Consider the following 19,791-nt stretch of genomic DNA (forward strand, 5'->3'; position numbering starts at 1 on the left):
ACAGAATATTTAGTTCTATATAGCACTTATACAAAGAATTTTATTTTTGAAAACCTCCTGACTTTTTAACAGTAGGATGATGGATAAAAATTACTAAGACAACATGGCAACCAAGAGATACTTCAAGCCAGGTTTTTAAAAGTGAACATTATTTAGAGCAACTTTAGAAATACACTACTCCATGTTGGACTGGTTGGAAAACTGATAACTTTAAAATTTAAAAAAAAGAACAAGGGTTTTGGAAACATAAGGTGATATAAAGAACCAAGCAAAAAACAAATCATAGTCAAGCACGTAATCCAAAAACCTCTGGAAGGCTGAGGCAAGGCAAGTTCCCAGTTTGAGCAATGCAGTGACCAAATGAAACCCTGTCCCAAAATAAAATTTCAAAGGGCTAGGGATATAGCTTAGTGTGAAGGCCCTGGTTCAATCCCTAGTACAGAAGTGGAGTGTAAATTACCTGCACAGTATTTCTGACATGTCATTGATGTAGGCAGATGTTCAAGTGTGTTGCCTTGAACATAGTAATCAGTGAAAGGTAGAAATGGCCAGGACAACAAGGTGTATGTGTAGGTAGTGATGACATCACTGTTTATATGGACTTACAATTTTAATAATCGCAGAAACTTTTAAAAAGTCTTTATTGAGACATATTCCCATATCATACAATTCAGCCATTTGAAGTATATGATTAAATGGCTTTTAGTGTAGTCATGGAGTTGTACAATCATCAGCTACTCCCAAAAAGAAATACAGCAACCCTGACATTTCCTTCCCTATGCCCACCAGTTTCCCAGCCCTCAGCAACTACAAATCTACTTTCTCCTCCACAAGTCACTTGCTCTAGACACTTCTTATAAATGAAACCATACTATATTGTGATTTTTTTGTGACTGGCTTCTTCTACTTGGCAAAAAGGTTTCACTACATCAAAAGCTTTTGATACTTTATAGCATGTGTCAGTACATCATTACTTGGTGTGGCTGAGTTATATTCCATTTTATGGATATACTACATTTTATCTATACATTCATCAGTTGGTGGACAATTAGGTTGTTTTCACACTTTTGGTTATATGAATAATGCTCTGAACATTCCATGTACCTGTTTTTGTGCAGACATGTGCTCCCATTTCTCTTGTGTATACATATTGGGTATACAGTTTTCTGTGGAGTTGCTGAATCATTGAAGAACCCTTTGAAGAACTGCCAGATTGTTTTTGAAAGTATCTGTGCATTTTCCATTTCTGCTACCAGTGTATGAGGGTTTTGATTTCTCCATATCTGTGCCAACATTTGTTTTTAGTTGTCTTTTTATATAATCACCATTCATATGAATGGGGAATGATATGTCACAGAGGTTTTTATTGTATTTCCCTGTGGCTAATGATATTAAGCATCTTTTCATTGATTACTTGTGTTTCATCTTTGAAGAAATCTGTATTTATATCTTCTGTCCATTTTTAGTTGAGCTATTTGTCTTTTTTATTGTTAAATTGTAAGCATTCTTCATTCTAGATTTAAAAACTTTGTCAGATAAGTGATTTGGAAATATTTCTCTCATCACTTTCCTGATAGTACAAAGATTTTTCATTCTTTTATTTTTTTGGCACCGGGAATCAAACTCTGGACCTCACACTTACCAGGTAGGCAGTGTGCCGCCGAGCTACATCCCCATCTGATTGTTCATTCTTATCAAGTATTATTTATCTAATTTTTGCCACTTGTGCATCTCTAAGGATTTGTCTGCCATGGGATCGTGAAGTCTTACTCCTATGTTTTTCTCTAAAGGTTTTACAGTTTTAGCTCTCACATCTAGGTTTGTGGTATATTTTGAATTAATTTTAGTGAATAGTGACAGCAAAAGCTCTGCATGTAGATATCTAGTTATTCAGCACCATTTGTTGAGAAGACTATTTTCACATTGAATATGCTTGTCATCTTAAAATAAAGTTAACCATATGTATGCACAATTGTATACTGCTTATGTCCAGAGATTTCTCTCACTAATTATGGAATATAGGAATGATTTTTTATAAAATAGTTCTGTTCATTTCTGTTGCAGTTAAACATATATGTAAGAGAAATGGATATTTGATGGAAAATAACAAAATATTAAATTATTGAAAGATGAAATGATATGTAAATTTATCTTTTTTTTTGGTACTGGGAATTGAACTCAGGACCTCACGCTTGCCAGGCAGGTGTTTATGCCACTGAGCTATATCCCCAGCCCATAAATTTAAATTTTCATGTTTATGATTTATATTTTCCAAATTAAAAATAAATGTAATTTAGTGATATAATAAATATTTTAATGAGATACACATAATCACATAACCATTTAGAAGGTAGGAAAGAAAATTAGTCATTTGAAATACTAACCTTGTAACTGTAATGCTTAAAACAATCTCTGAGTGTAGAAAAAAATGCATTTCTTCTTTAGATAATTCCCTGATGTGGTTTGATAAAACCATGCTGTCATACACACACTGGCGAGCAGGAAGACCAACTGTAAAAAATGGCAACTTTTTGGCTGGTTTGAGTACTGATGGCTTCTGGGATATTCAGACCTTTAATGTTATTGAGGAAATACGTCCATTTTACCAGCACAGTATTCTTGCTTGTAAAATTGAAATGGGTAAGTATGTGGACACAGAGTTTCCACTTCAGGGAGGAAGAATACCATGCCATTAGCTCCCCTAGTGCAAATTATGCAGTTGGGTTTTTTGAGTGCTTTCTCTGTATTCAGTTCCATGTGAGGCGCTGCAGAGCCTACATAAGAGGAGACCGCATAACTTCTACATCAGAAGTAGCTAGTCTTAAATTATTTGGTACAAATGAAAATGATCAGTGAAAACAAGGGAAGCCTTCAAGAGGAGATGACACTTGGTGGGGCCTTAATGGATGGATAAGATTTTTATAGATAAGAAAATTTGTTCAGGTGGAATTTTGACATTTTAGGCAAAATGAATGTCTTTCAGCCATGCGTAATGCTTAAATAAGTCTAAAGTGTGAGTTACATTGAAAATTTTCACAATTTAACAGCTGTCACCACCACCCTTCTTTGAGCCTTCTGCTGACACAGAGCTTGTGGTAACGGCATGCTGGCTGATCCTCTTCCTTCACAGCACTGCAGAGTAACATCCTAGAGACATTTGTGTCAACACTCTCTAGGGATTCCCTGTTGTCAATTACTTAGCCCATGTAAACTTGTGAGACTTTAGAAATTAGCCTCTGTTTTAATTTCAGGCCTCCTAACCTCCATGTTTTTCCCAGTCTGGCTCATTAAGCCATCTTTTTCTCAGTGCGACTGATCTCTTAATTGTGCTCTGTGTGGAGCCTGTCCAGCCTCATATTTGTTTCCTTATTTATGTTTTCTTCCTGCCAAGAAGCTTTCCATTTTCTTGGGGTTTGTTTTTCTTTTTTTTCATTTTAAATAAAATTTTCACTTTTGAATGCTTTAGATCTACAGAAAACTACACAGGTGGTACAGAGTTCCCGTATCTCCCACCACCAATTTCCCCTGTCGTTGGCATCTTAAATCAGTATGGTGCATTTGTCACAACCAAGGAACCCACTTTGACACATTTTTATTATTAACTAAAATTCATCCATTTTTCATGTTTCCTGAGTTTTATCTAATATCCTTTTACTATTCAAGACTCCATCCAGAATAATTCAGTCATAAGCTCTTCTTGGCTATGCTGTTGCTTCAGACTTTTCTTTTTTATGATATATACTGACAGTTTTGAAGAGGACTGGATGTGTATTTTGTAGAATATCATTCACTTTGCAATAGCTGATGTTTTCTCATGATTGAAGTGAGGTTTTTCAGTGAGGGGAAAACCACAGAAAACGAAACCTTTTCCTCATGTGATATGAATGGTATATGCTGTAAAGGTGTCTATCACCATTGATTTTAACCTGGATCACTCAGCTTGAGAGGGTGTTTGTTAGATTTCTCTGTTGTAAAGTAACTCTTCCCCCTTTCCATACTGTACTCTCTGTAAAGAAGTTACTATGCTCTCCCCTTACAGTTATCCTTCACCTTCCTGTGGGGGGAGCAACTGTGTAGATTATTTGGGATTCTTCATAGTGTTACCTATTCTCACCAAATTAAAATGTGTTGAGATGTTTAGTAATACCCTCAATCATTGTGGTTTTGTTTTTTGATTGTTTTTAGCACTTGTTTCTGCTTCTTTTTGTTTTTAATCTCATCTAAACTCATGTGAACTCATGGTTATTTATTTTATACTTTGGATTATTATCCAACAAACTACATTACTTAATATTTTGCTGAGTTTGTTCCAGCTCTGGCCACTAGGGGCTCTTTCCTTTGGGTTGAGGGTCCCTTTGGAATACCCTCATCATTGTGGTTTTTTGTTTACTTGTTTTCAACACTTCCCTACTTTCTGGATAAATTGTTTCTCTTTAGACTTAATTTCCCCTAACCCTCAGACCTGGTATTTCAAGCAGATTTCCTAAGGCCTTTACTACAGATAGACTCTCTACTGCAGTTAATCTCATATTCCCTAATGGGTAAGAGTTTTGCTATCATTTCACGTATTGTTGTTTTCTGTCTGCAACTATTATGTGCACTTCTTAAAGACTATGTTTATGCCTTTTTAAAATCAATGAGACAACTACAGTATTTAAGAGCCTATTATAGGTTCTGTGGCAATAAGAAAAATAAAATATGCATTTAACCTCTCTTATGAATAATAAACTGTTTTATTTAACTTTTAAAATGATTTTGTCATTTTATCCAAAATGTGTATTTAAAATATTTTTAATGACTAACATTTTTAAAAATGTTATAGTTGGCTACAAGGAAGAATATAATACTACACTGCCACAGTTTATTCCATATGAAGACGGTATTTATAATGTTATTCAGAAAAAGGTAACATGGTATGAAGCATTAAACACATGTTCTGAAAGTGGAGGTAATTTGGCAAGTGTTCATAATCAAAATGGCCAGCTCTTTCTGGAAGATATTGTAAAGCGTGATGGATTTCCACTGTGGGTTGGACTGTCAAGTCATGACGTAAGTCTTGCTCTGTTTTTCATAAATTTTCCAAATCTGTCTATTACTTTAAGAGTTGGAAATCTGAGCATAAAATACTAACTCAAAGTACAATATCTGGTTAATTCCTTGGATTCTGTTTGCACAGTATAGTGCTTTCTTACCATTAACAACATGCTACAAATAAAGATTTATATTTGTAAAATGTACGTGTAGAACACAAATGGCCAAGCTATCCTCCAGGCCCAGTGGATTAATATCACAACACCTCTGTAACCTATTTGGAGAAGACCAACTGCAAAGCCAGTGTAAAGGAAATAGAGGAAAACCTGAGTTTCCTCTTCCACTTATGTGCGAAGTTTTCAATGAGCAATTTAGTTAACTTTTGCACCTCTGTTTCTTCATCTGTAAAATCAGGGTAATAATATTTTCATTGAGATTTTAGCACAGAAATTTATGTAATCTGCCAGCAAAAATTCTTAACATGGTTAGGACCTATATATTTTCTCCCCACTTTTCCACATAGAAATTAGCACTGCTTAAGGCTAATATGCCAATAAACAAATCTCCTGTTTGTTTATATCTGCCACAATTTAAATCCTATCAATTAGTGTATGTATGTTCTTATAATAATGTCCGGCTTACAAAGATAGTCATCTAGTGAGATTAAAATTGTAGGTTTTATTTAATCTTTAGAATAAAGTGGAGGAAATGAAAGAAAGAAATGGTGGCAAGTTAAGATTGATTCAAGGAATAATCAAAAGTAGTCTTTCCATTTTGAGTTTCTTTAGAAGTGCTTTCTAGGACCCTGTTGCTTGGTGGCCTCTGAAATGTCAGAAGTGTAGCCAAACACTCAAACCACAAAACCATAAAACATAGAAAACAATATTCAGAACAACATGAATGTTAGGATTGTAAATTGTAATCATGATAAATGGAAGCCATTTCTTTGTCATTTAAAGTAATATATAAACTCATCTTTTAAAAAAAATCCAGAGTATAGTAGTTCTGTGTCTGACTTTAAAGTCCTGCTTAAATAGTGTCAGGGTAGGCCTGGATGTGGTAGCCCACCCTTGTAATCCCAGCAGTCAAGAGGCTGAGCCAGGAGGATCTCTGTGAGTTCAAGGGCAACCAAGGCGACATAGTGAGTTCAAGGCCACCCTGAACTATATAGTGAGACCTTGTCTCAAAAAAAAAAAAAAAAAAAAATAGTGTCAGGGCAAATGTCCCAAGACAATCTATGAAAGCAATTCTCTTGATTTCACAGGTAGGTCCAGAATTACACAGTTTGCGAACAAGTAATCAACCCTTAATTCCAGTGTTTCTTAAAGTATATGTATATTGTTCTTAATGACCTTTTTTGAAGTCATATATATGAGCTTGGGTTGTTTCTATTATTTTTAACTAGGGAACTGAATCAAGTTTTGAATGGTCTGATGGCAGTGCACTTGACTACATGCCATGGAAAACCCTAAAATCTCCTGGAAATTGTGTGGTTTTGGATCCAAAAGGAATTTGGAAACATGAAAAATGCAACTCTGTTAAGGATGGTGCTATTTGTTATAAATCTACAAAATGTGAGACTTGATTTCAAATAACTATGAATTCCCTAAAAATACGATATTACACACATGGCTACATACCCAATGAAATTTTTATAGTTTTTAAATAAGGTTTATTCACAAATTCCATAGAAATAATTTTTGATCCTTTTAAATAAAAACAAGTATGATGCATCCTTTCAGGTAATTTGTTCCCAAAGAATTTCATACATGGTATCAACTAGGCAAATTTTACTATAGAATCTGTGAATTCTCCTTGCATATAACAGTGTTCTCAAAAGCTGAGATACTCCTTTTAAAGGTGCAGTTAAGGACTGACTTTTCAGTTTTTAGGCACAGAAAATAAAAGGGATTTTTTAAAAAAAAACTATTGGAATACATGAAAAGGTTGACAAAATAAACACATAGTGCTGGTTAGAAGGTAAAATGATATAGCCACTGTGCACATAGTATAGTAATTCCTCAAAACTTAAATATATGATTACAGTACCATATTCACCTCCAGGTATATATTCACACAAACTGAAAACATGGACTCACATTCAATACAGTCCCACATGCATAATTCCAGTTACTTTGCAGCCTGGTGGTGGGATTGCAGGTTTACAGCTCAGGTTCAACCTGGACCACATAGCAGACTCTGCCCCCTTCAAAAAAAAAAAACAGGGACCCAAATAAGTGTTTGTAAAACATGTTCGTGGCAACATAATTCATAATAACCAAAAGATAGCAGTAACCCAAGTGTCTGTCCACAGCTGAATAGAGAAGCAAAATGTTGTGTACACATACACATAGAGAGGAATATTATTCAACCACAAAAACACATGCTGCAGTATGTGCTACATATGCTACAGTATGGTGAACCTTGAAGACATTGTACTCAGTGAAATATCTGATCATGAAAAGACAAACACTGTATGATTTCACTTACATGACATACCTAAAGTTCTCAAATTCATAGAGGCAGAAAGCAGAATGTTTGTTATCAGGTCCCGTCAGGAGTGCAGTTTGAGGTGTTACTTTTTTTTTCTTTTTGTAAAACTTTTTTAAAATTTATTTTTGATTAGTACATGTTTGCAATTCATGCAGTTTACAGACATCTTGGGAGTGGTTACGTGTCCACACTGCAGCTCGTTTGTTTGTGTTTTGCCCTCTTCCCCTTCCCTCCCCATTTCCTCCCTCTTCCCCTCCCCCGTCCACCGGTTCCCCTTCCCCTTTTTCCATACTATTGATATTATTTGTCTTAGCTCATGTTATGGCCTCTAGTGTTTACATTCATTGGAGTTATTAGGCTCCTGTACATGGCAACTCTTTATTCTTCTTAGTTCCCCTTCCCCTCTTGCTCACCCCTCATCCTTGTTCCCTTGGACCACTTCCCTATTGAAAAAGATCTGTCCCCCTGTCCCTTTATATCCATTCTGTACCATTTTCTTTGTTTCTACTTTGCCTCACTCAAATGAGAATGGTATTTAAGCTTGTGTGCCTGATTTATTTCACTCAACATGGCATTTTCCAGGAGCATCCATTTTCCTACAATTTCTCAAGTTGCCACTCTTTATAGTCAAGTAGTATTCCATTATATACAGATACCACACTTTGTTTATCCAGTCGTCTGTTGATACGTATGCAGGCTGCTTCCAGGATTTAGCTACTATGGATTGTACTACTATAAAGATACTGCTATTGTGTGATGTGATGTGATGACTTAAGCACTTTGAGGGAAACGCCTGGCAGGGGGAGAGCTGGGTCCTATGGAATTTCTAGTTTCAGTTGTTTGGCACACCATCATACTGATTTTTATAATGGCTGTACTAGCTTGCATTCCCACCAACAATGAAAGAGGGCTCCTTTCTCACCACAGCTGTACCAGCAGTTGTTATTGTTTGATTTCCTAATGACTGCCATTTTTTCCAGGGTACAGTGGAAGGAATCTTAAAGTTGTTTTAATTTGCATTTCTCCAATGGTCAGGGATTGTTATGGTTGATACATTGTGTCAACTTGGGGATTCTAGAGGTTTGACTAAGTGACTCAGCAGTTCTCCATCCTGGGGTGAAAAGAACAGGCCCTTCCCGCTCTGGGATGTTGCTCATTGTGTCAGTGTGAGTGCTACATGCCCCCTGGGTGGGCTTAGCCTGCTTATAATATAAGAGAGAGAAAGAGGCTGCTTGCTGCCATTCCTCCCTTTTGCTCTGGCTGCTTTGTTGTTCTGCCACCATGAACTGTTGCCCTCTGTCATGTGCCGCTCTGTCTTGGAACTAGCCAAGTATGGACTGAAACCTCCACAAACTGTAAGCTAAATAAACCTTTCCTTCCTCCATTTTGGGCATTGGATATTTTGTCTCAACAATGACGGAAAAGTAACCAGGACAGAGATGTTGAACATTCTTTCATTTATCTGTTCACCATTTGTATTTCTTCCTCTGTGAAGTGTCTATTCATTTCTCTTGCCCATTTCTTGACCAGTTCTTTAATTATAGGTGGTTTAATTTTTTTTTTTTTTAGTTCCTCATATACTCTAAATATTAGTCCTCTGTCTCAGAAGTAGCTGGAAAAAATTATTCCCATTCTGTAGGTTGTCTCTTTACACTATTGACTGATTCTGTTTCTGTACGGAAGCTTTTTTGTCTGATATAATCCTATTTGTTGATTCTTGCTGCTATTTCTTGTGCACTTGAGGTTCTGTTTAGAAAATCCTTCTCTATACCTATGTCTTCAAGTGTTTTACCTATTTTATCTTCCAGAAAGTATTACGCTTCTACTTTAATGTTTAGATCTTTGGTTCATTTTGCTTTTAATTTGTAGGTGGTGACAATTAAGGGTCCAGTTTCATTCTTATGCAAACAGATGACCAGTTTTCCCAACATTAGATGTTACTTTTTAAAAAGTAAAGAGTTTCATTTTCAAAAGATGAAAAAGTTCCAATGATAGTGTTAATGGTGCACTAAAATGTGAATTACTTAATGCCACTGAACTATACACTTAAAAGTGGCTAGCATGTTAAATTGTATGTGATGTGTATTTCACCACAGTTCAAAAAATAAGGGCTTCTTGGACAGGAATGTAGCAAACTTACCACACTATAGGCCCTTGTTCTTTAAAAAAAATGCAAGATTTCAAATTAAAACTCCTTGAGGAGGAATAGGTAGGATGAGGAATGTTTGCAATCTAAGGCACCCCAGCTGCAGACAATACTAGAAACAAATAGACTTTAAAAATGAGTTATCTCCATTTGATTCTAGTGTGATAATTTCTTTAAAATTTCAGCAAACTCCACTAGTCCTAGGGATGCCCTGGTGGCCAGTGGTTCAACATACTTTGTATCTAATGAAGCTACACACAGTTAAACCCAGCTTGACAATGGAGAGTCCACAGTTTTCCTTTGACAAACCAACTATTTTCACAACATGGTAGAAGCAATAACTTGGTAATACTATCTCTTTCCATCAAAGCCTCAGTGAGGAGTTGTCATAGTTTTATAGACTTTACAAAGAAATCTAGCAAACTAGTTCTAATCAGTAGTAGCTGGAAAACTTAGGGTTCTAGGTGTTGAACTAAAGAACTTAAATCTCAAATTGTTAGCATTGAGGAATAAAAAAAGATAAAAGCCAATAAAATAATTAAAATTCAAAATATCAAGCTTGGCTTCTAACAGAAGATAGAGAAGCAGAAGGAATTAAGTGCCACCAAAAGTCTCTTGATAAAAGAGAGAAACAGAAGCAGCCACTTTTCTGGAATCATAGAGACCACAAATAAGAGAGATTCTGCCACACTGAGACGTTGGGTTAATAATATCCCTTAGTTATTGTGGGCTGATCAGGTCCACAATCTCCCATATGACTGTATGGTGAAGGCTAAATAAAAAGAGGCAAATGGAATGATTTCAGGGCTCCAGGAGGATCAAAGCCCTCTCACAGAATTTGAGATTTTCTCAGGGCTAAAACCAAGACCTCCTCTGGGTGGTCTGTATTTATTTGGTTATCAGAAAAAGGGAGGGGAGTACTCAAGAAGGGTGGAACCACTCAAAGACTTCTCCAACTAAGGTATTAGATTAATCCTTAATAAGGATCAAGTTAATCCACCCAGAAGTGAGATGCCTGAGGCTATCTAGTTGAGATTGAATCTAGGTATCCTTGGCTGTGATCTTATCTTGTCCTTTGAGGCTTTCTGCCTTCATCCATCATTACAGGTTTTAGCAGGGATTAGTGACTCACAGAGGTCCGCTTACTATGAGTCCACAGCCCATCTCCAGACAAGGAGCCTAGGCCTTGGACAGACTCACAAGTAAATATGAAAAGTCAATTGGTTAATTTTAAATCCTACTCAGGGCTGCTTCATAGTGGTCTTCATCACTGAGACCTGGAAAAACCAGAAAGAGCTTTCAGTTACTGGAGGAGGTGCAGACCACATGCACAACAATCTGGGTTGAAATAACTCTGACTAGTCATACGCTCTTCTATTGAGATTAATTATAGGCATTAAGGGGCAATTGTGTCATCACAAGGGCTCATTATGTTACTTAGCACAATGAAAAATCAAACAGTTTAAGTGGAACCTGTTTTTTGTTTTTCTTTTTAAGAGCTGAGGAGCTATACCTACTGTTATTGGTTCATGAGAGATTTTACTATACTGATAAATTATGATTGGTATACCAAATTACCACGATATTACTTAGGAGTGTACTTCCTAAAAATAATTCTCTGTATGTCTAATTAAATATAAGTTTATATTTTCAAAATAAAGAGGCATCTAAGGAGGTAGAAGGTATGATGGGAGATGGAGGGAAGAGGAAGTAAAAAGAATCAAGATGTGATCTGCATATTTACTCTGTATTGCAAATGTATACTAATAAGACAATTTTAATTATTTCAGAGTAGTTTCAGGCCTACCCACCCTACATTTGCTTCTCTCCCCAATCTGTCTTTCTAGTTGTTTTCACTTTAGTTTAAATTCATATTAGAGGGCTAAGTACATTACTTACTGTCGTAAGTTTTAAAAATGGTATTCCAGAAATCTAACTGGAATATGTATTCACAGAGGATAGCCTGCAGCTTTCTCTGGTAGGTTTATTGAGTTACATACTTCTTACCCACAAAAACAAGAGTTTCATACAGGGACATTTAATGTCATGTAGAAAGACAGTCACTGCTTTGTCCATTATTACAGCTGTGTCTAACATTTTCACAGCAAAAGAGCTGACCCTGCATACATATTCATCAAGATGTCCAGCAGCAAAAGAAAACAGGTTGCAATGGATCCAGTACGGGGATTACTGTTATACGACTGACCAGACATTGCACAGTTTCTCAGAGGCCAGACAACTGTGTCAAAAACTTGGTGAGTTAAAATTTGTTTTCTTTAACTTGATAATTTAATTCTTAGAAATTTTTCTTTAGGAAATAATTTTAAATAATGTTTATAATTTAGAAAGTATTTTAAAGTACTTGCTATTTCATAATAGCATTATAACCTAGTTGCCCTCAGTAGGGAAATGATGGGGAATTTATGAGGTAAGTGCTCAATGGAATATTGGAAAGCTCATTAAAAATTATCAGTGTAAGAATAAGTACATGGGACGTAAAAGTAAGTGGGAAGAAGAGGGCTTTAAAAATGCCAAATAGGTTGTTGAAAGTGATGACAAATAAAACAGTTTCAAATATAGCTAGGTATGCTTAGCTAAGAGGATTAAAAAGCAAAGTTTTTATAAAGTTGCTAGGTAGTAAATACAAAATTATAGATCGCTGATTAATTACTAACCAGTTAAGCTTAGTCTGACCAGAATAACAAAATCAAACAAGCATGGGCTGAGCATCTGTGCTGAATAGGATTGCTCCACATCCTTGAAACACCATAAGGTACAGGACTTTGTCCTCAGATTTCGCCATTTGAGAAAGAGCAACAGAGACTGGCTCTCGCCCTTGATAACTTTAGCCTACAGTCAAAATGTAAAATGACCTCTGAAAAAACTACCTGGAGAATTTCCAAGACGCAAACTATTTATCTGCATGTTTGGGTAGCAGTTTAGCCAGGCAGATGGCATTTAGCTCATTTATTTTGCTATATCTTGTGAAGACAATTGACTGGCTAAAATATCTCCTAGTTATTGCTTAACTACATAATGAGAATTTTAATATAGCATTATTGTGTGTTATACATTTATGTACATGACGGAAACTATTATAATCTGTACATGTAGTCTGAAAGTCAGAAACTCCTTCCTCCTGAGGAAAGAAATAAAACAGATTTACTGTAAAGATAGTGTGTAGGTTAAGCATTTAAGCTTTTGATGTCAGTGGTAAAGGTTCAAAGTTGTAGCTGTCACAAGTACCAGCTAAGTGACATCGTGGAATTTACATATTGTTTCTGTTTCCTTATCTAAACAGTGAGAATGAAAGTAATACTTCAAAGGTTGGTACAGTTTGGGTAGTTGTAGGAATGAAATAAGATAATATATACAGATAAAGCACAGTGCACAGTAAAGAGTGAATTCTCAAAACTATTATTCTTATTAAAAATATTGAGATTGGCCCAATACAGTGTCACATGCTTATAATCTCAGCTACTCTGAAGCAGGAGGATCACAGGTTCAAGGCCAGCATGGGCAATTTAGTGAGATCCTGTCTTCGAATTTAAAGTTTCAGAATTTGGGATGGGGATGTAGCTCGGTGATAGAGAGCTTACTTAATGCACAGGCCCTTGGGTTAATTCCCAGTACTGGAAAAAGAAAAGAACAAAAAAAGGGAAAGTTTAAGAGTGTCTAATTCTGTAATTGGCTGTGTGAATATGAACAATCAATCCTGAGCTTCAGTTTTCTCGCATATTCCAGGTAGCATCTACCACACTGTGTGATACTAGCCATGGTAACATATAGAGAGAGCATCTGCACATTGTAGTGGCCTATGAAGGGGTGAAGCTTTCTTTTTTCTTTCTTTCTTTCTTTCTTTCTTTCTTTCTTTCTTTCTTTCTTTCTTTCTTTTCTTTCTGTCTTTCTCTTTCTTTCTTTCTTTTCCTTTTCCTTCCTTCCTTCTCTCTCTCTCTCTCTCTCTCTCTCTCTCTCTCTCTCTCTCTCTCTCTCTCTCTCTCTCCTCTTTTTGTTTTTAGTTTTGCTTTATTGAGACAGGGTCTTGATTGGGCAGCCCCTGCTGCCCTTGAACTCACAGCAGTCCTCCTGCCTCAGCCTTTCAAGTGCTGGTATCACAGGCATGTGCCACCATACCTGGCTCTCCTTTCCTTCTCTTAAGATACCTCTCAACACAAAAGAAATGCTTTCGGTCAAGTATGCATAGGCTTGTTGCTGGCATAGATACTGTAGTTGATTCTGTTTTGGACTGGTTTCCAAGTCTATTTTTTATTTATTTCTACCTCTTACCAGATGCTGGTGATAGTACTATTTTCTCTGTGGGTGTAGGGAACCTATCAAACTTCACAGACGTTCGTTCGTTCAATTCCAGGCTATTTTTAGGAACTCCAGTGAGCATAACCAAGTACATTTATGTATAAAATAGTATGAAAGGAGGGCTAATAACCTTAAACCTATTCATTTTTAATTCCACTTCAGCAGAAGCAAATTTAAAGCTGAGCTATAAAAAAAGCTCACTGAGGAGAAAGCACTAAAAATCTATAGGGTGACAAATATTTCTACCATCACAAATTGCAGTTATTATGATTAGTTGTTCAAACAAAAAGATCTTATTAGTTAGGCAGTTCTGAGATCAAAAAATAGTGCCAGTTAAATATTTTTAAGAAATACAAAATTTCTATATACAAATTTTCAGTTTGATTATATTTCTAACTGTTTTGGAGCTATAAAACTTTTAAATTTTGATGCAAACACTGTTTTTTAAAAACAATCCCTGTGTAAAGCTTGAATATTTTAACGATCTTGTTCATGATAGATTTTTTCAAGTGATTAGTTCACAATAAACCATTTACCAGTTTACACAGAGCTAATTAGGTGCAACTTGTTTTCCTTCAATAGATCATTCTGCAACTATTGTCAGTATAAAGGATGAAAATGAGAATAAATTTGTGAGCAGGTTGATGAGGGAAAATAATAATATTACCATGAGAGTTTGGCTCGGCTTATTCCAGCATTCTGTTGGTAAGTGACATATTTGCATGTGCAGTGTGCAGAGGGCGTACTAACTTGTCCTAAGTACCCAATCAGCCTTGCTGAAGAATGTCAAATGGTGACTGATTCATTACAATGCTTTTCATTGATGAGCAAGCTAGGTCCACTGGCTGTTCTGGAGGACTATAAATTTTGAATGAATATGTAAGTAAGTTATTAGTAATGATGGGGAATCAGGTCAATTAAAATTGTTCTAGAGACTTATTCCTAAGATCCTTGGATCAACATCAGGGTTTTTGTTTCCTACAGCAATGTCTGTGTCCCTTGTCCCCAGGAACCCATGAGTTAACTTTCTTTAGAGTCCTAGTGCCTATCACTCCATGGTTTTGCCCCTTATAACTCTGTTATTGAGAAAATTATCTTATTATTCCTTTCCCTCTTAGGATATTTTTACCATCAATCAAAATTGTCTTAGGTGATTTTACAGATAATTGTTTTAAAAAGAAAGATACAAATTTGATAGAAGAGTAGGAGGTATGTTTTATGTAACTTTATGCAAAGTTGAATTTTAAATAATTTAAACAGGGCTGGGGATTTAGCTCAGCGGCAAAGCGCCTGCCTGGCAAGCGCAAGGTCGTGAGTTCGGTTCCTGGTACCCGAGAAAAAACAAAAATAATAATAATAATAATAATTTAAACAAATGTGAATTCTAAAATATTAAGTACTTTTCAAAAAATAAATAGATTGGAATGGCCATCAAGATGAATCTGAACTTGTGTTTACCCTTTTACCACAAGGTGGTGCCGCCTTAGCTGAAAAACAGTGAAGTCATGGTGCTCTGCTGTGGTGAGGAGAATGTGTCTTCCTCCTCCAGAGCATGACTTTAATGACAAGAGCTTTCTTAAAGAAGAGGGCATATTGATCACCAGACACCTCTCTCACACAGTAAATGTGCAAGCTTTCTGCACATTAATCAAAATGCTATGTTCTATATCAGTGTCCAATAGAAATTTCTACACAGATGAAAATGTTCTATTTCTGCACTGAGACAGTAGTCACTAGTCACGTATGGCTAAGAAGTACTCGAAATGTAACTGGTACAACTAAAGGAGTTATTTAGTATTTTTTCATTTTTAATGGATTTCACTTTTAAATAGTGGCTATCATATAAGGACCATGCTAAGTAAATGATTTATTTGAGCCACATACTTTTACCTCAGTCATTTAGTAGTAATGCATAGAGTTGTATTTAATGTCTTTCTTCAGATCAGTCTTGGAACTGGTTTGATGGATCAGGAGTGACATTTGTCAAGTGGGAAAATAAAAGCAAGAGTAGTGATGGAAAATGTAGCATTTTGTTAGCTTCAAATGAAACTTGGAAAAGAGTTGAATGTTCACATGGCTATGGAAGAGTTGTCTGCAAAGTTCCCCTGGGTAAGTATGTAATTTGTCCTTAAGGAACAGGTCAAGAAATAAATGTATATAGCCACGCATGGTAAGACACACCCATAATCCTAGCACTTGGGAGGCTGAGACAAGAGGATTGCCACAAATTTGAGGCCAGCCTTGGCTACATAGTGAGTCCGAGGCCAGCCTGAACTGCACAGTAAGACCCTCTCTGGAAGAAAAAAGAACAAAAACAAAAAAGAAAAGAACAGTCCAACTGTGTGCTAAGTTTTTGTCCTTGGTTCTGAAGTATTTATAAGGTATACCCAAAATTTTTCATTAAATCATAGATTTTTTTCTCTCTGAAAAAGAGATTATAAGAGACAGTAAGTACATAAGATATCTGAGGCTCCCAAATGAAGCTATTAAACAGTCTAAACTTTATATGTAATTCTTTTCTAAGAAAAATTGACACTGCCAAAGTACTAGAGAGGTGATTTTTTAAAACATTAAGATGTATTTTATTCTATAGTTTGACTATATAAAAGCTTGAAGATCTATTTTGCAGTTACTTTGCTTCTTTTATCCCCATTCCCATAAAACTCAAGATTAATTTTAGGATACTCTAAAACTATATTTAACTAATGTTTAGGGTATCTGTAGGAAGTCATGATTTGAACTCCTGTTTCATTAATTGATATGTAAAATCAACATTAAAATATTATTTTAACTTATTTGTAGAAAACAAGCTCTAAATATTTCAACTAACACTTTGGAAATTCTAACATAAAAATTTCCATTCTGGTGTATAAGTATTAAAGGTACAGCTCTGAATGTAGGCAGTTGGTATCTATTTATACCTGCATTGATTTAGCGAATGTTTGGTGTCTTCTCTCTGTTATGCCCTCTTCTCCATGCTGTGCACCTGTGAACAAGGCTGATCAGCTTCCTGTCACAGAGCTTACAATGTAGTGGAGGAGGACAGAGAAGTAAACAAGCAGCTCAGCTTTTAAAAGACAAGAAAACATGAAATAGTTCTAAACCTTGTGTGATGGCAGATAGGTGGGTGGCTATTCCAGGTAAGGTCATCAGGGGAGATGTCCAAGAGCAGGAGGCCCTGAAGCTGAAATCTGAAAGGTCAGCTGAGCACAGCTCAGGGAAAGGCGAGGCAGGTGGAGACCCAGGCGAAGTAAAGAGATCAGGAAAGAACTTGAAAGAAGGGAGATACCAGACATTTAAGGTTTGGAAGCAGAAGGGTGAAGAGTTCTAGCTCTCTTCTAAGTGGAACGGAAAGCAACTGGAAGCTTTTAGAAGGTAGGATAGGGCAGGTATAGGATGGTATAAATCAAGAGTTCTATTTGAGCCATTTTGAGTTCCCCATGTGGAGAAAAGATATCCACAGAAAGATGTCAAGTGTGCAGCTGAATATACAAAAGGAAGGGGAGATCCACATAGATTGTATCTAAAGTCATAGGGGTAGGGACGGGATGTAGCCCAGTCATAGAGCAACTTAACTGCAAGAGCCTGGGTTCCAGCCCCAGCAGAGGGTGAAGGGGAATAGATAAGAAAGCTGTAGAGAAGAAGTCTTGGACAGTATTTGAAGTTGAGTAGCAAGGAACTAAATGAGGTCATCCTAGAGGCAAAATCATTTTGAAGCAAACAGTACTCTGTTTGGCCATATGTGAGTCAAACACAAAAATTTATAGCTTTTAGCAATTTGCTATCAAAGTAGGACAATATATAAGGAGTGATATTCCCAAAAGAGTGACGGTGAGAGAAAGTGAAAAAATGGCAATGCTTTCCTCTTCAGAAGAAAATTTCTATAGCAGTGAAGAAGATTTGAATGAAAAGGAAAGCACTGAAGTGTTTGATAAGTGTGGATTTTATGTGAAAGCTATGAAACAGTCAGGTATTTACTGTCTCTAACTTGTACATGGTTATGTATGTGACACACAGTTTGATAGTGATTCCTGGTGCATTCTCTCCTCTAATGTCCGCTTTCCCTCCTCCAGGTCCTGATTACAAAGGAATAGCCATCACCTTTGCCGTGCTCAGCAGCGTAGCTCTCACCGGTGGGCTGATTTGGTACCTCTTCCAAAGAAACCGTTTCCGGTGGGCAGGATCCTCATCAGTTCGGTACGAGCAAGGAATGAATGAAGATGAGATTGTGTTTCCTTTTTTCCACGACTAAACTCTCCTAAAAGTTTGCTTATTTGCACTAATGTGTTGGGGAAAGTGAGCCACTTAAAACTTTCCCAGTGTTAGTATTTACTGTGTTTCAAAGTAGAAGGCTCAAGTACTTCTTCAGTTGGCTATTTGCTGTGCTGATCTCCACAATTGTCTACTAAATGCCATGTTTATAATTCTGTTTACTAGAATGGGGTGGGCTAGAGGCTAGAACTGAAGTCTAAATTGCTTATAGGACAATATGTTCAATTAATGTCACTTTCTCTGTAAGAATGTGTTAGTAACTAGGGTATGCATATATTTTAATGGAATTTTTAACAAAACTTAGAAAATTTAAACTGGCATATTAGTAGATCACACATTTACCTTTTAATTTTTAAGAGCATCTGGCTAAATGCAAAATTAGTACCTCTAGGTAAAAAACCTTACTGTAAGTAATAGCAGCATTACTTCAAAATAGTCATTTGCAGCATTTGGGAAAGAGTATTAATATGACTTGCTTACCTTTTACACAACAAAATGATGCCTCTTGGCAAGATGCTTCTTATACTCCAAAGATATTTTATACCAATGTTATTTAAATGTCTACATTTTTATTCAGAAATAGCTTTAAAGATTTAGTACTGAAAACTTTCTGAAATGTGAGAACATTATTAGATTTATTGGATACCCTGTAGCAATGTATTTTGTGCTTCTTGATTTAAAACATATGATGTTTAAAAGGACTCAACTAGGGATGCAACTATTTGAAAATTTTACAATTTATATCCTTCACGTAGCATGTCAGCTTTTTTTTGTTGTTATTGGGGATTAAACCCAGGGCCTCACACATGCTAAGCACACACTCTCCTGTGAGCTACAACCTGAGCCCTTTTTATTTTTAAATTTCAGACCAGGTCTTGCTAAGTTGCGCTGTCTGACCTCAAACATGTGATCCTCCTGTCTCAGCTTCCCAAGTACCTGGGGTTACAGGAGTGTCACATCATATACACCCAACATGTTAACTTGACTAGAATTTTAAAAATTCATTTATTGCCTTTTTACAAGTGTTAACCAAAGAAGGTGTCTGTGAAAGAAATTGTATAAACTGCATTTGTAAAAATGAGAGAATTTTACAGTGAAACTGTGAGATCATCACTAAAATATTTAAGATTTTGTAGTTAATACTTCCAATTTTACTACCTAGAATATATTAATACTAGTTTCACTAGGCATAATGTTTTATTGAGTTTTTAACTTATATTGTAGTTTATTTTTGTATAAAATCCATAGGTTTAAGTTTAGAGCATTTGTACTATAATAATGTAAATAATTTTTAAGATAATTTTAATGTAGTATACAATTGCCTTAAAATATTTCATTGAAGCAGCTTTCATATTTTACTTCCTTTGACTTGTGATCTGTACAATGTGATCTGTACAATTCCTCCAAGAACTTAATATGAAAAGCACAGCTGTAATAATGGTGATGCATAATAAAGTTGTTTTCTTTTATCTTTAAGTAAATGTATTAGAGTTGATCCTTGTTGAATAAAAGCACCTATAGATTGAGCTTTATTA

The 19,791-nt window shown here is 35.9% G+C and overlaps 1 protein-coding gene and 1 long non-coding RNA gene across 3 annotated transcripts in view; one reads left to right on the forward strand and one right to left on the reverse strand.

The window, feature by feature from the left end:
* LOC102028040 (lymphocyte antigen 75) overlaps nt 1-19,791 on the forward strand; it is a gene marked incomplete at its 5' end in the record, with an annotated part of 131,097 nt that overhangs the window by 85,441 nt on the left and 25,865 nt on the right. Inside the window, 7 exon segments of one of the 2 annotated variants that reach the window (XM_013518695.1) lie at nt 2,446-2,640; nt 4,823-5,049; nt 6,437-6,605; nt 11,776-11,925; nt 14,567-14,689; nt 15,926-16,093; nt 18,058-19,094. In XM_013518695.1, coding sequence (XP_013374149.1) covers nt 2,446-2,640; nt 4,823-5,049; nt 6,437-6,605; nt 11,776-11,925; nt 14,567-14,689; nt 15,926-16,093; nt 18,058-18,236 — 1,211 coding nt within the window. 2 annotated transcript variants of the gene reach the window in all.
* Nucleotides 1-19,791, reverse strand: part of LOC106149551 — a 37,798-nt gene that overhangs the window by 5,286 nt on the left and 12,721 nt on the right. Inside the window, exon 2 of the long non-coding RNA XR_001235808.1 lies at nt 7,131-7,237. This is a non-coding gene — a long non-coding RNA (uncharacterized LOC106149551). The remainder of the gene's footprint in view (nt 1-7,130; nt 7,238-19,791) is intronic.

Source organism: Chinchilla lanigera, unplaced genomic scaffold (genome assembly GCF_000276665.1).
Source record: "Chinchilla lanigera isolate Chin_1 unplaced genomic scaffold, ChiLan1.0 scaffold00048, whole genome shotgun sequence".
NCBI classification, from domain to species: domain Eukaryota; kingdom Metazoa; phylum Chordata; class Mammalia; order Rodentia; family Chinchillidae; genus Chinchilla; species Chinchilla lanigera.